The 16,578-nt window shown below is 40.5% G+C and overlaps 1 protein-coding gene across 1 annotated transcript in view; it reads right to left on the reverse strand.

The window, feature by feature from the left end:
- The window catches only part of ADCY5 (adenylate cyclase 5), a 222,023-nt gene that overhangs the window by 70,769 nt on the left and 134,676 nt on the right, over positions 1–16,578 (reverse strand). Inside the window, exon 3 of the mRNA XM_074593831.1 lies at positions 15,601–15,722. Within this exon, the coding sequence (XP_074449932.1) occupies positions 15,601–15,722 (122 nt within the window). The remainder of the gene's footprint in view (positions 1–15,600; positions 15,723–16,578) is intronic.

Raw genomic sequence — 16,578 nt, forward strand, 5'->3', positions numbered from 1 at the left:
TACTGCCCTTTTTGGAACAGTCAACATGAGTTGACTCGCTGCCTCTTCATTTCTATATTTTTAAATGTAATCGAGCAGTTGTTTTTAAAATGACACGGATGAAACTGTAAAGAGAAATGGACGGAAAGCACAGAGAGAAAGTTAACTATGCACACTTCGTAATGGCTACTTTTCTGAGAAACACCAATGCAACATCAGGAGAGAAGAACTTTAAAATGAAGACATCATTGTTCGTTAGTTATTCTGAAAGGTAATGAAAATGGTACAGCTCATTAACTGAGGGATCAACTTGTTATTAATTAATAAACAAACCTGATAATAAATTTAATAATACAACACCTGATGTTTTCAGTGAGAACAGAGATTGGCTGTAATTTCAGAATTAAATGTAAAGGAAAAAATCCTGCAGGATATTGAACTCGTTATCTGGTTATTGTACACTATATTAATATTCCTCACCTGATAAGAACCAGTAATGAATAGATATCCCCAACTCACAAGTAAAGTTCTCCTAACTTCACAAGGGCTACAATTTAACATTAAGGTTTTGTTTCCTTTTTAAGATGTGATTTACTGTCACATCACAATTGATCAATGGCACTTGAGCTGACATCTACCTTTGCTTCCCTTTGATGACACAGAAAATTTCAGCTGCCATGGAGAAACAATGCAAATATAATGAAATTCTGTACAATCAATATCAGCAGTAAAAACATTCCCCCTTACAAGGCAGTGTAGATGAGCTCACCAGATGAGTATTTCTATGCAAAGATCATCCTTGAACAGGGAATATTAAATTCTGTGCACCTCTTCGGCCCCTAACATACCTCATATTCCAAATACTTTGCAGATGTCCATTACGTCATAGACAGTAAGCGTTATTAAATCTATGGCATCCAGATTATATACTGTAATATCAGAAAACATTCACACCACTTTTGTTTTATTATGCTGGTCAAGATACTAGCTATCAAGACACCTTGAGTCTAATCTTTGACAGCTCATCATTTGACTCCGTGATCAGCTACTTAGCTGGCTCTGTCTCAAATGTCTGTCTTTATAAAATAAAAAGGACAATTGCATCTCTAGCTTCTTAAGCATATTAAGTCTTCAAACTGGCATTAAGCAATTGTTAAAATGTCATTGGTGCTAGGAAAACACCACCACGCTATTTTGCAGAGACAGCAGTATGGTATATAAAGAAAATACATAAACGGGCTCAAGGTCATGTGGGAAAACCATGGCAAATCAGGAATGTGAATCCTGGCCTCATGAGTCCAGGGAACATCCACACAAAACCTATTCCTGATACACGGGAGCGCGGCGAGTCGGCTCTGCCCACTGCATATGTAAGTTTTTTTAACTTTCCACTGAATCTCCCCTGATTTTTGCAATCAGTGGTTTCTCCTCATAATGAAGCAGGCATATAATTTTAACTTGACTTCAAGAGAATTACTGTAATTGCCACCACCAGAATAATAGATCTGCGTATAAAGAAATGGCTTTTCTCTTGCATTTTCCATTGGAAAATTTAATTTCTGCGTTAATGCATTAAGATATTTCACTAAGCCATTTGCTTGCTACTCTCAATATTCGCAAAATACCATCTCCAAATGAAGTTCCTGTAAACAGTTACTAGTTTACCACTGAGCTAATACCAATAAAATCAATAGAGTCTGACCAGATCTTTTCTATAGCATAGAAAGCCACCTCAGAGACCACTTAAAATATATATTATGGTAATGAGTCTCAGACGTTAAAAAGAAGAGGAAAGGTACTGTGTCAGTTCTTTCTACCTATGCAAAACCAGTCTAGCTGATTTCTGCTTACTTTCTATGCCACTACAGTAGCACCAAATTTGGCTTGAAGATTAAAAAAAAAAAAAAAAAAAAAAGAAGAAATTAAGTGCCGTGCCTGGCATTTGAAAGGACAAGTTCAGTTCAGAACAGTGGGTGTCGCAACTTCAAAACACTTCTGTATATTCATCTGTTACATATACCATAAAACTAACCGCTACTTCAAGCAAGGAATGAAACTGGAGACACAGCTTGCTGGTGTCCCAACGTTACGGTGGCCTTTCACAAAGCCACGTGAAATGGAATTAAAGTGCCATGGAGGGCACACGCCCATCTGAAGGTTAACACAGCCGGCAATAAAATTGTGGCTAATGAGTCACAGGACAAACAGGTCGGGACTTTACCTGTAGGGGATTCGGGGAAGCCAGAATTAAATTCACTTGCAGAGCAGGAAGAAGTTTGAACAAACTGTCTCCTGTGAAATGTCTTTTAGAGTACATATGTTAACAGCAAGAGAGCTCCTGTCCCTAGCACAGACCCACTCAGGTTTCTAAACAGATGCCTTGGATTACAATAATTTACTCTTCCAGATAGGAGTAGCCATGACTGTAGTAAAGTGTTGCTAAAACAACATACCTATGCTGTCCCTTGGGGGGCTGTACTGCAACCGCACGAATTAACGCACAACAAGTTTCCAGGCTGAGCGGGGCCCGAGGCTGTCAGGCAGATTCAGTGTGATGGAGAGGGGAGCGGAAGGAAACAGAGCACGCAAAAAAACCACAAACCGTAAAGATCTTTGAACAAACTGGAATTTGCAAGATGCGCACTAAAGCAAATAACAGCTGTGACATTTGATGTTTGTGTAGCCGTTTTTAATGCTCCTATAGTTCAGATATCAAGAGCTGATTCTCTATTCTTAAGTACGAAGCCACTCTCCGGAAGCCTGAAAATCCTTAGAACAGCTACTCTATTTTTTATATACCACAATAAACAAACTTGCAAAGGAGCCGGATTCTAAAAGCCAGTGCAAAGAAAGAAAGAAAGGGGGTGAAAAAAAAAGCATCAGCCCACACAGCATCAAATGCTGGTAGGCTCAGTGCTAAATAGCAGATGATTCTTACTGAATAAATGCCCTAGATTTTGCAAACAATACAGGGAACAAAAATAGAAATCCATTTACATATTGCTGTTAATAACTTTATTTATAGTGCCACAGCTAGAGCACAATAACTGCAGCCATGGCCTAACTTGAAAGCCATTCACTGTGGAAGAGGCAGACAGATACTGTTTTCTCAGTCCTTATGCAACTGAAAAAAAATCCTGCTGACAACAGCCAGTCACCAGAATCCTTACAAACAGCCAGAAAAAAAAGTTAACAGCAGTCAAAGGCAAATCATCCCCAGGATCCCACTAGCCTCTGCCCCTCCTGGTTACTTGAGACATGCTATGGTTAATCAAGGACCACTGAGGCTAGAAAAGCCAGCAGATAAATTTTCACTTCAGTTTGAGCCTCATGATAGCATCTTACAGATGCTATCTGTAAGATACTTTACTTGACTGGGTCTCGAGGGGGTTTTTTTGTTGTGGTTTGTTGTTTGGTTTTTGTTTTTTGGGTTTTTTTGTTTGTGTTTTTTTTTTTTTTTAATTAAGAAATACAGACAGGGCTCAGACTAAGTCAGCAGCTGCAATAAAAAAGGATATGTGTCCGGCTTTTAAGAACATCCTTACCACATCCGCACTGCCTGCTACATGACTGTAGCCAAATCTTTGCTGGGAGCCCATATTCCTGCCAGCTAAAATACCAACGGTCCGTCACAACAGACTGGCACATCTTTAAGGAACAGAAATGTACACAGAAATTTGTATCCTTTTGTCCTTAGTATTCTATAAATAAGTAAATGGAGTGAGAACACAAGCAAGGAAACTGTCTCTTAAGACCCTTTGCCTGAGAAGTGAGAAAATGTAAATCTGATTTTTCTTCTGCTTAATCCAGCCTGAACTGGACAACAGGCTATTTTGGATTGGGAACGGGGGTGCCCTCAGGACCTCATGCTGCAGCTGCTCATTATGTATAAAATACTCAGAATAATTAGAGGCAGAGACAGCAAGCGCCCCGCTCTGCCCTGCTGATTACGGCACGCTCTATGACATGGGACAGTGGGATTCAAGCCGCTGCTCCGGGGTTTGGTTCTTTTATATAAAAAAATGAAACAGAGTTAACAAAAGAGAATGAGGATGCCTTCTTCGGTTAGGGCCTCTCCTAGGACATGTGGCCTGAAACGCCCTCTGGCACATGGGAAAACCGAATCTGGATAACCTACACCAGCATGTGGGCCCAGCCTCTACGCTCCTGGATGAGCACGGCACATCTCACCACTCGTGTCTCTTCAGACCTTCACTGCCTCTGTGTTTTACTTTCTCCCACCTGGAATGTCAAGTGAATTAATTAATTTCTCTGGGTTTTCGTTTCAGTGAGGAACAGAAAGATGCCCGTTTGGTGCGGTTGCCCAGCCGCAATGTAGCGCTAATTCCCCCTGCAGCCACAGCCAGCAGTCACAAGAAGTCCCCAGCACAAAGAGCGCGTGTGTTTGTGCACACTCCCTGCTTGTTCCTTGTGCACAATTCCTCTGCATGCAGACAGGGCAGAGCCTTCAGGGTCTAGTGTTTAGGACGTTTCTGTAATGGGAGACAGGCATTTCTGGGCTCTAATCAGTCTTGCTACCAAGACAAATTAAAGAAATCACTATCAATCTCAGCCTCTCCATTCCCCAGCCCTAACCTCCCCCGTGGGGTTCACTGGTAGCAGTGGATACTTACACAAGAGTTTGTGAGTGTAAGGCACTAAAAATTCGTTTCAGAAACAGTGTGACCAGCAGGACTAGGGAAGCAATCGTCCCCCTGTGCTTGGCACTGGTGAGGCCGCACCTTGAATACTCCGTTCAGTTTGGTGGCCCTCACTATAAGAAAGACATTGAGGTGCTGGAGCGTGTCCAGTGAAGGGCAACGAAACTGGTGAGGGGTCTGGAGCACAAGTCTTGTGAGGAACAGCTGAGGGAACTGGGGTTGTTCAGCCTGGAGACCTTATTGCTCTCTACAACCACCTGAAAGGAGGTTGTAGAGAGGTGGAGGTTGGTCTTTTCTCCCAAGTAACAGGTGATAGCACAAGACGAAACGGCCTCAAGTTGTGCCAGGGGAGGTTTAGATTGGATATTAGGAAAAATTTCTTCACAAAAAGGGCTGTCAAGCATTGGAACGGGCTGCCCTGGAGTCACCTTCCCTGAAGGTAGTTAAAAGTCATGTAGATGTCGTGCTGAGGGACATAGTTTAGTGGTAACTTGGCAGTGCTGGGTTTTACGGTTGGACTTGATCTTGAACATCTTTCCAACCTAAGCAATTCTATGATTCTATAAAAATGCAAGGAGGTGTTTCTAGGCAGTGCCCATTATCCAGCAAGATGACTTAGAATTTGTTCTTAGTAATACAATAAATGCTGTGTCTGATATACATAATGGAAAAATAAAAAGCTGCGGGACATGACAGACCAACAAAATACAGCTTTTATGATCCTCTACTAGAAATGATCCTTGAATCTGCAGGAAAAATAATCTAAAAAGAGATGAAAGAATACGCAAAAGACATTTAAATAAGTCGGTGAATGCATGTATTTAAGTGAAATACACTGATCTAATAAATGTTAATATAGTCCATATTGGGCTTCTGCATTACAAAAGTTATCCCTGGATGATTCTCAGCATACATGCCATTTTATAGCAGATGAACAAATGTTTTCAACCTCCTATGCTGTTCTCAGAATCAGAGGTCCCCCCAAAATCACACATTTAATCCTTAAAGAAAGCTTCAGTTTTGTACAGTTTTTCTCCAATACTATTTTCCTCTTTTTTTCTCAGCTGTTTTTAAGCTTTCAGAGAAGATACCATTTTTCATTTACTGCTTCCACCATTACGTACTTCCAAGGAAAAGGAGCTCAGCCGGTAAGTCACATCTGCTATTTCAAGGTTTCTGGGCTTTGCAGGAAATTTGTAATCGCTTCTGATTTCAATAACAAAATTTTATTCAGTTTGGGACTGAAAATGACACAGGATACTGGATCTTAAAAACAGAGTATCACTTCTCATTCATATTCTGCAATACGACTTTGTCTCTACATTAGACCTGTCATCCTAAACTGTGACCTGCTGGCCGCTATTCTGCAGAAGGGGAGATTCGAAGGCAAGGGCAACGTGAGGTTTTTCTCCTTTTAAACTGAAACAAAGTAGAACTATTAAATCAAAAGGCCTCTTTTTCTCTTGCCTGGAAAGAAAAAGAATCTCACAAAGGGGCTTACAGTAGTTTTGAATGCAATCCAGAACAAAAGGTTCCAAATGAAACAGAATAATTATACTTTTATGGATCAGCACTTGGCTTCTGTTGAAGCCTGATCTGTAACTAGAATCGCTCAAGTTCCCCTGAGCAGAAGCCAAAGTTTTGTTTGCTTTGTTCTACAAATTGATTCTTATTAGTTCATTCTTTGGAAACAGCCATGGCAGAAAGCAGCAGTGCATTGGTGTGCATGCTCCCAAGATTGAAGGCTCTCCACCAGAACTGCTATGGCACGTAACCGTCCACTATCTAAAATTGTATGCATCTGTTTTCCATTCTCTCATCTCCTTTCCTCCAGTCATTACTAACAATTGCTAAATTTGCTCCTTGCTTTCCAAGGTTTTTTGGTCTTTCCTGTCTTTTTTGCCTACCTGCCCACCCTGCAAATATCTCATCAGCTCTGCAACACAGGGCTCTCATCTCCTTCATGGTCCAGGATGTTACAAAGCATCTCTCAAACCTGCTACTGCATTCAACACTGCTGTATGGGTCTGCCAGGCCTTGGAGATAACATAAATTAAGTAGCTGTCAGAAGGAGGAGGGTTGTCCTAGTAACCTCGTGTTAGTAACACATTCTCCACAATGAGTAGGAAATGGATCCAGTGTACTATCAGACTCTGCAAAGTTAAAAAAAAAAAAAAAAGGTAGAAAACCCCACCCAAACCAACAACAGCAAGTAAAACCCCAAACAAATGAGTCGACGCGGTGGATCAGCAAACTGTCACCACTATCTCTGCTGGAAAAATTCCCTGCCGCCTCACACATTCAACCTTCCTCTTCATGTAGGAGGGCAAGTTGTGCTTCCAGATGCTCTGCCCAGCTACCGATGGGGACAAACAGGCATTTGCAGATGATCTTACAACTGAACAAAGCCGTGGTCATCCAGCCTTCTGCATGCCACTTACTGGAGAGATCTCTGCAACAGGAGGCTAGGAGAGAGTATTTTGCTAATAGTCACATAGATCCAAGTTTCACAAGTGGTCGCCGCACTAGGTTTTTTGGGCTTGGGGCTCAGGTCTGTAGAACTGGAGCTGAGGGAGCTAATTTCAAACCCTGATGATCCTCCTATATATTTAAGGGGTTCATTTAGCAGTTTGTCTCAAACAGGGACATGGTTATTGGTCAAGAACATTTTTAGAATTTCTCAGTGCCTTTGAGAGCATATCACACATACACTTCTTTCCAATTTCTGAAAGCTATTTACAAGTTTCCGAGTCCTCAGAACCCACAGAGTCTTACAAATCTTTATCCCCACCATTTAAAACTGTGTGCATCTTTCTAGGGCTTTGTAACAGAAACATAAACGGACACAGAAAAATCTCAATTTTCTAAAAAGAGCACCTCTATCAGTCCTCAAGGCCAGTGTCCTGCTACACACAATCCTGTGTGTGTTTGCGCTGAAATTAATTTAATCTCTTTGGTCTTTTGCCTCCTTTGCTGTTTTGTGCAGTCATCTGTTGCTTCTCTTTTCTCTTAGCCCTTTTTTCTGAAGTGACCTGTTCTGAGCCTGGTTTCTTATAGAAACACCACTTATGGGATCATGCAGTCTGCATGGTCAGTACCAGCCTCTCCCTAACTTTTTAATCACTTAGTATCAAGCAAAATTAATAAAAAAGATGAAGTTTAAAAAATATACTATGACTTTCAGTTACTGGAGGACAAAGGCTCAAGTTAGCAATGCACTAACTTGAGTCACAGGATACCAGACCACTTGAGAGCCCTTCTCCCCTAATTGGTTTCAGCTTTTGTCTCTTCTTCATCATTTATCCAGTGTCAAAATTATATATAAACCAGTAAGAACAGATGCATAAATTAGCAACAATTGTTGAGGGATATAAATATAGTAGAGGACAAGAGAAGTTAAACCATCTCCATCCAAAACTATGCCTCTGTTTTACAGCTTCTGTAAGGGGCTTTAAATAGTTTTGCAAAGTTCAGTGAGTTACAGAATAAAAAAGTTCAACTGATTTTTGCTTTTCAGTCATTCTAGTCTAAGGAGGAAGCAAAAAGGTAGGATGATTTTAACAAGAACCTCTTCAGACATTATATAAACTCAGTGTTCTTAAAACCACTTTGAATGTTAACTACAAGACAAAGTAGTTTGTTAACTGAAAATTAACCAAGTCTTTACAAGAGGAAAGAAAGTCTGTACAAGCATGTAAAGTTTTCGTCAGAGAAGACTCTATTTTCCTCGTCAAGGTTACTCCAGAATAGGGAAGACTTGCTGTGAATTAGTTTAATAAACATAATTTAATGCATTTTTTTACTATAAGTTCGATACCTTTGTTTTTACTACCAGGCCAGTCAGCAGTCAGACCTACACTTTTAAAAAATTTAATTTAGTTTTAGTACTACTGAAGAAAAAAGAGAATCCAAATAACCTTGATGAGTTAAAATGCTGCTCTGTAAACTTCTGCAGGCACCTTCATTATTCTCTTCAAATTACTATTCACAGTATTTCATCATTAAAACATCTAACACTCTTCAATCCATCACCCTGTGAACTTCACAGACCCTTGTGTAAACTCAGAATAGCAGGGTGTGAATTATACATCACAGGCCCTTCCTAATTGCTGATAGCTTGCTGGTGGCTGCATATCTGCAGTCACCTGGCACGCTGCACTTTTGGGATGTTATCTTTATTACAGCACACGTGTTTAAGTAATGCATCCAGCGGGGTGCCTTGCAGCCAGTTATTTATGTGTTTTGTTCTTCAGAGGGTACAAGGCTCTCTTGTGCTCCTGAAGACGCAGGGAGTTCCCAGTAGGGACCAAGATCACAATGTATTCCCAGTTCAAAAAGAAAGATCTACAGACAGTCAGATGAATAGTTAAACAGGTTAGTATGTATTTGTTTTTCTTAAAGGGTGCTGTGCACATGCACAAAGAGGTAGATTTGATAAAATATACAAACCTGCTCTATTCTTTGGCTGAAAAGTTTTCAACACTGAACCATCGACACACACGTATTGAAAAGAAGGAGTGATCCTGGCTTGAAACACCCCCTTTAATACTAACGGCCAGCCTTATTACACAGCTTTGATGTCAAGTTCAGGTGTAACAATATCTGCAAAATAAGCAAATTTCTTTACACATGGATTTTAGCTTGAACGCCTTTCTCCAAAAGACACTGATTTTTCCTCTCAAAAACAACAAATAGGCTAGGAAGAGTCAAGCGATTAGCGGTAGTATCAGCAGAGTAATTCACCTTCACCCATGGGGGAAACCTACTTCCACACTTCCTAAAAATTATTGCTAACTTTAAAAAAAAAAAAAAAATCATTAATTTTTCTGGAAAATTAAAAAGCCAAGATTCACTCCAGGCAGACACAGGTGAAGTTCCCAGGAGCTGGCTCATGACAGGGAAACAGAAGAGTTCCCGTGCAGGTAAAATGCACTGCTGTCATTCGGGGAAAGGCGTGGGAAAATTGATCGTTTCCCTCCTACTCACTTTTCTCAGCCTACAGGCTCAATCAGAAGTTACAGCAATTAAATGCAAGGGGCCTCTGAACCCACATGAAACCCACACAGTTGCCCCCCACACCTGCAAAAATAACTTTCTACTGCTTGTGGGAATATGCCTCGAACGAAGAAAAGGAGGTAGAGAACTTGCCAAGACTTGATGCTGAGAAACAACCAATCGACCCATGAACACATTTTGGGAGGCGATTGAAGCTCATGGACTGGCAGGGAGAGCAGTACCAGGAAAAAAGACACGGATAAAACCTGCTCTTGCACTTTCTCCTGCTTCATGCTGCTCTTCCTCATCTTCAAACATAAACCAATTTTCATTCTGCCTGCCGCCACAAAAGGGGAGAAGACAAGGAAGAGACGGATTATACAGTAAATATTAAAAAAGTTACTGCTCCTGCTCTTTCCTGGCAATGAGGCCTTCCACAGAAATTAAAGCTACATAAACTTTGTCATAGATGAGAGATTTGGGGAATCTTTGAAAATAGCCATGGAAGAACTGTCAGAAATTTATACACGCCATATTGTAGTTTTATTTATTAAAGATGTTAAAATTAATCTGGTTTCTGCTTAGCTTCGCTAACCTCTCATGGAAAAGCATGAAAAGAGGATCGTGCGAGCTCCTAAACAAAACCAGCCCACTGGCGTAACTACTTCCAGAGGCAACCCCACTGTCTGACCTGGGTTTGGGGTCATTAGAAACCCATTTAGCATTTCAAAAGGCACTGTTAGCAAGCCAGAAAAAACAGCCTCGTGCCTATACTCACCAACGAGAATATACCACTAAGCAGCGCATTGCTTTGGCAAGCCCCCGCATTAATACATCCCGTTACAGCTATATCCTGGGAACCCTCCTACTAGCTGCGATCAGAGCTCAGCTTTGAACTACTATTGATAAGCCCTTTAACACCAAGAAACACAAGACTAGGTGTCCCGAGTGAGAGGACAATGGAAAGACGGAGGAAAAAGATGTTTGCTTAGTTGAAATTTTCACAAATGTCACAGCACACAATTACATAGCACCTTGCAATCTAAGAATTTAACACACTTCATAAGTAACTAATTAAGCGTCACAATGCGTATATGGTGAAGAGGTTAAGTTACCACGGTTGGTCTGAATATCCTGATACTTGGCACTCACAAGTGCAACTATTTGGTCATTTTTAAGGGGAAAATTTTTGATGTTAGAACATAATTAAATCAGAAAACTAGTTAAAAATGTTTTTCATTTACAAAGCTCAAAGCAAATGGACTGTTTCATTTCTGCAAATGGTTTAGTTCAAGTTGTCAAGATGTTTGAAAAACTCTGAGATCAGGTTAATGTTGTTGAGTAAATGATTCATAGGAATCATGCGAAGGGGAGAAGAGAGGAAACCGTCACTTTCACCGTGCTTGGATGCCAGCCCTAAAATAAGCTTCTCAAACAGTCCATCAAAGGAATTTCAATGACAAAGCCAACCTTTATCCCTTCACAGAGGACTTCAAACCTCCTTTTATAGCACAGAGATTACTATATTTGGCCAAACCTAGATAACATTAAAGCCTTTATCAGTGCTGTGAGATACTATAAATAGCAATAGTAATGTAAAACATTTAAAATTCTGCCTGGGAAGCATGATAGATAAACAATATTATCTATGCGTATTTTAGGGTTTGTCTATCAGACATAATCTCATTCATGATAATGTGAACCAATTTAGTTACATAATTCACCTTGTTGTTTACCCAAAATTACTTGCATAGTCTTGGGAACTCCTTTCCTGATTGCATTTGACAATAGACTTTATATTTAACACACACATATGTGGGAAAGGTCAAATCACACTCTGAGATTCTGGATTTGTCGAATTTAATTCTCATTCAATAAATCAGGATGGGAACCAGTTTTGTTCTCTGTTAAAAGGTTCTGTTCATTTGCATCAAAACACAGTGTATTAACCCCAAACCTCTTCATCTTAGTTTCGTCATCACCCTAAATTTTTCAGAAGAACATAATCCTGAAGCAAATTTTGCTGCCAAAAAATGACAGGAAATTATATTTTCACTGTGGATAAATTAGACTCTGAACTTTACTTTCCATAACAATAAGCAGGAGATTATGAACTCATTCACAGGAAGGCCTGATAAGGCTTTAAAAAGATTTGCTTTTACCCATTCGGGTCAGAAAGATCACTGTATTTTGCATAAAAACATCATCTTTCCCTGAATAGCGAGACAGCCCACCCTCTAAGAAAAGTGTAACACAGTAAGAAATCCCACGGCAGAACTGCCCCTTATTAAAGGATCGCAGCTGTGTTTTACAGACCTACTACTGGCACCTGAGGAAGTTGTCTTTTCTTCATAGGTTTTAAATTGACTTCTTTTTTCTTAAGAAAAAAAAGTGTGTAACCTTTTTAAAAAGAAAAAAAAGAAGCACGTAATCTAGTATCTAAAACTAAGCATATCACAGAAGAACTGGTCATTTAAAGACTCCTCAATTTAAAACAGAACACACACCCCCACCTCCCAGTAATTTCACATAATTTTAGAATAACATTTTCTGCTGGTGGAGTAGTTTGGGTTTGTTTTTTAATTAAAATTAGAGGTGGTCCCAAAAGCCCAGACCCAATCATCCCTGAAAATTAAAATGTTTAATCTTGTCTGGAACAGAATTTAGTAAACCACTTCTCCCACAGAAAATGTCAAACCAGGCTAAGCACAGGAGGCTGTGCTCCTACGCCTCCCCGGTTCAAAAGGCCAAAGTTAAACCTGGCTGGATTGAAATCTCCAGCATCAGTGAGGCTCATTATTTCCACATTGACTGTGAAATCGGTGAGCAACCTCACCCTGAAGATCCAGTAAAAGTTAAGATCTCAGGCTCCAGGCATCACGATGGCAATCAAACGTTTAAATCAATAGCTAATGAAAATTCCCATCCATTATACTTCCATTTATAATCTCCCTTTTTAACTAACGCAGGAGGGAGGGAAAAGAGACTCGCTGGATGCAGCTGATGGAGGAGGGAAACCCGCACCTCTGTGCAGACACACAGACCTTCCCACTTCTATGAACTGCAGAGGAAATGCTCCTGCTCATAAATCATCAACAGGAAGCCAGATTCAATGGCTGGGCACAGCACCCTTGCACCGACTTCACATACTTCTCAATTGCCTTGACACAATAACCTTTAGCTCATAAAAACTTAGAGCTTACGACATTTTTGAATAGTGACAAAAACAAAACAAAATTGCTTGGAGCGTTCTCCTCTCAAAAGCCTCCCCTTGAGCATTTCCCCATGAAAAGCAAAGAGCATGCTTGCTTTTATTCAGCCAGTTCATTGATCCACATCATTGAGACATTACCCGCCCCCCACCAGTGTGTTTCTGTGTGCACGTAAATGCTTCAAAATCATCCACAGTCGTTCCCACTAGACGTGGTTTCAGTGCACCCAGGCAAGAGCAAAGGCTCCATGCTGAACTCCTGGTGTGAAATGAGTCATTTGTTCCAAATCATGTTTCCTTTTTTCAATATTCATACTTAGTTATTCATTTCCCTAAAGTACACGAAGATGAGCTGTTCCTAAGTTACTTTCTATTTGCTCTCAGCACATGTGCTATTTTATTCCTATTTCTTATCTCCCTTTTCCAGCCTTTTCCATGATCTAGTGGACTTTGGTTTAGGACCTCATAGGCACAGACAACAAAGTCCATACTTTGAGGAAGATAGCATTTAAGTTCTTTTGAGACCTCAGCCTCCCTTTGCACCGGTGACAGTCAGCACCTGCAAGGGCCTCATTCCTAAACGCTCATTGCCACGATTAACAAAGTTAAAATTACTTTTAGGCTGCAAAAGATAATCTATTATGGAAATGTTCCTATTATTCAATAGATATGCAAGATGTGAAAATTAAGTGTTTGCAAGCTTCCTGTTAGCAACCCGTCAGGACAGTCCAAGGAACTGGTTGGTGCACATACCTATTTATGTATACGTTTCACCTTTTATGTTACTTCACAGCCGTAACTGAAAAAACCGTTATCTCTTTCTATACTCTGGATCATGCGTCATTTTTTGTTGTATCTTTTGAGGTCTCCATGTCTCCATACCAGCCACTATGTTCAGGCTATTTTTTCCAATCATAATAATTCCATCAGATTCCCCTCTCCCTTCAAAGCCATTAATTTGTAAAGTCAGTTTATTATTGTTTATTTAGGTTTTGTTTATTTAGTGATATAGTTAAAATTTCAAATAAGTATCATTCTAAAGAGATAATCACTTTTACTAAGAATAGACTGTACCGAAAAACTTTCAAACCTGCAAATAATGACATATGGAAATTGATGTGGCAGACTGTAATACTGTACTGACTAGTCTCATGTCATGTCTAACGAATTGCATTGAGTTTGAATGTCAAGCTGACCTTTGAGTACTGGAAAAAAGCAATTTCTCTATTAAGAAAATTCACAAATGGCATCTATCACAAGAAATATATGCACCTTCTTGAACAAGCTCAGTGCCATTAAGGAAAAAATAAATGTAAAGACACAAAACCTAATCTAATCTACTGTAGCACATACTTTGCTGAGGACATTCTGGATGGCCTCTTCCCCTCACCTTCATCACCATATGTATATTCTTTATTTTTCATCACTGAACGATTATTGTCTTTGATATCTGATAATGTTTTTGTCTTCGGTATTGCTAGTGGATCTTTATCTGTTTACTGAGTCACAACCAAAATTACAAAGGGTTGAACTGAAGTCTATCCGTGCCAGCACACAGACTTGCCCTGATTTCAGTGAGTTTTATATCAGGCACTACATTCAACAGTGAGCAACCTGCTCCCAGTTTTCTGCTTGCATATTACCTCCCCCTGCTATCCTCAATGCTAAGGAAATGCCTTCAAATGCTTCAGAATGTCATGTGGATTTCACTGCATCATCTCTTGGAGATTATGCAGGGTGCAGTATATTAGAGATGTAGGAAATCCACTTTTATTTGTTGAGCACCAAGTATCAGAAAACGTAATTCACCAACATACTTAAAGCTACGCAAGCAGTTTAGAGGAAAACCCCTTGTTGGAAGGGAAGATGTAGAGGGGAAGAAGGGAGCTCCCTGTCCCTAGTCCCTGTGTCTCAGTAGACGTATTTATAGACTGAGAGAGCCGTTACACATTTCCAGGACCTGGCTTAGCAGAGACATAAGCGATCCTCAAAGAGGTCCCATACAACAGCAGAGGTAAAATGCATCAAGATTAAGTTAAACTAAATTTTGTAGCTGCAGGCCATAAAGATATCAAGCAACTAAAGTACTACTTTATCGCCTCTTCCCTGGGAAGTGGACAGTAGGAACCTGTTGGTGTTCAGAAGCTCATAGGGCTGGACTATCCCAGCAACACAGACTGGGTTTGATTTTGCATGACTTGCCAGAGATTGGATATCAATTTCTTCTGCTCATCCAGGTAGACCAAGGAGCAACATGTCGCTGGGTGACTAAGCAGGTTCCAAGGCCTGTCACTAATGGATCCCCTGCTTGTAATTCCAAAGTGGCAGAGACTACTCCAGGCGATCTTAACCTCAGCTGGGCTCCGCCATTCACCCCATGGAAAACATTGCCAATCTTTAACTTGCATCCCATCATGGCTTATCAGAAGGGCGACTGTAACTGTCCAAAAAATAGCCAAACCCAAGTATACCACCTTCTCAAAACCACCAAGACGCACTCTAGGAAAGGAAGAAAAAAAAAATATCTAAGGAAAGAGATCAGTTAAAGTTGCCTCTCAAAGGAAGATGTTGCAGTAATGTGGTAATCCTCCTCCTGTCCCGTAAACAAACTTTCAAAAGTCAACTGGTGACACTTTAGCATCTTTACACTTATTGTGAATTATGTGTTGCTATCATCTTTGTCCCTGGGTGTTAAGTGCCAAGCACTGGGAGGGTCCTCCACCCAGCAGCTGGGAGACAGGCTGCTGTTCTTACCTGACATTGTCATGCTTCTGGATGTAGATCTTATGAAACATCATATCTTCCTGTTTGGCATTAATGTCAGCTTTCATCTCCATGGCAACATGTCGAGGAAGTACAGAGAGCAGGAGACGCTCCTGTGGAGTCAGACAGATGAACCAATTAAAACACCTGCTGCCCAGTTAACAAACACACTTTGCTCCTTAGTGGGGAGAAATGAGTCATCAGTTTGGTGAGAGATGAGTACAACCAAGGGAAACAGTCTCCATGAACCCAGCAGCTGATCCCCCAACAAGTCATATGCAATTCTATCCCAACCCCACAGTAAGAATTCAATGATTTTAGAAGAAAAATTACGATTTTTCACCCCAGTTGCACTGGGCTTGTGATTCATGGTTGCCAATTCTTGCAAATGAAGGAGCCGTGTAACTCAAAAAGTGCCCATGCACCATTCTTGGAAGGACTCCGATAAATGATACTGTCTGACCTCCCACATAGCCTCTCCACACCACCATGAAGCCCTCCTTCACATAAGAGCAGAGGACTGATACCCTCGGGCACCATTTAAAATTCCTTCCTTTCCTATCTAATCATCTAAGCACATTCCCCCAACAGGCACAAACCTGTTCTTAGCAGCCAAAAAGTCAATAGGAAAGCCCCGACAAAATTGCATGAAAAGTTAGCCCAACTATACAATGCAGCATTATACTTCTACACTTAAAACCGCTATTAGTGCCCAACTGCATTAAAACCTGCAAACCCACGCGCTCACCTACAAGAGTACTTTCGATAACCACCTCTGTCATCAACAATTCACAGCTCTCCACCCTCACCTGGCACTTTTATTTATTGATAATAGCTTTAGTGTGATTTTCATAACATTACTTCATAAGCTGTTCCGTATATAGTTTTGCATGCTAGGCAAAAATTAGTTACATGACAAAATGATGACTTTCTGCTAATTTTCCTAAAAACTCACACAAAAGCCTGTGC

This window comes from Larus michahellis, chromosome 7, assembly GCF_964199755.1.
Source record: "Larus michahellis chromosome 7, bLarMic1.1, whole genome shotgun sequence".
In the NCBI taxonomy this organism is placed as follows: Eukaryota; Metazoa; Chordata; class Aves; order Charadriiformes; family Laridae; genus Larus; species Larus michahellis.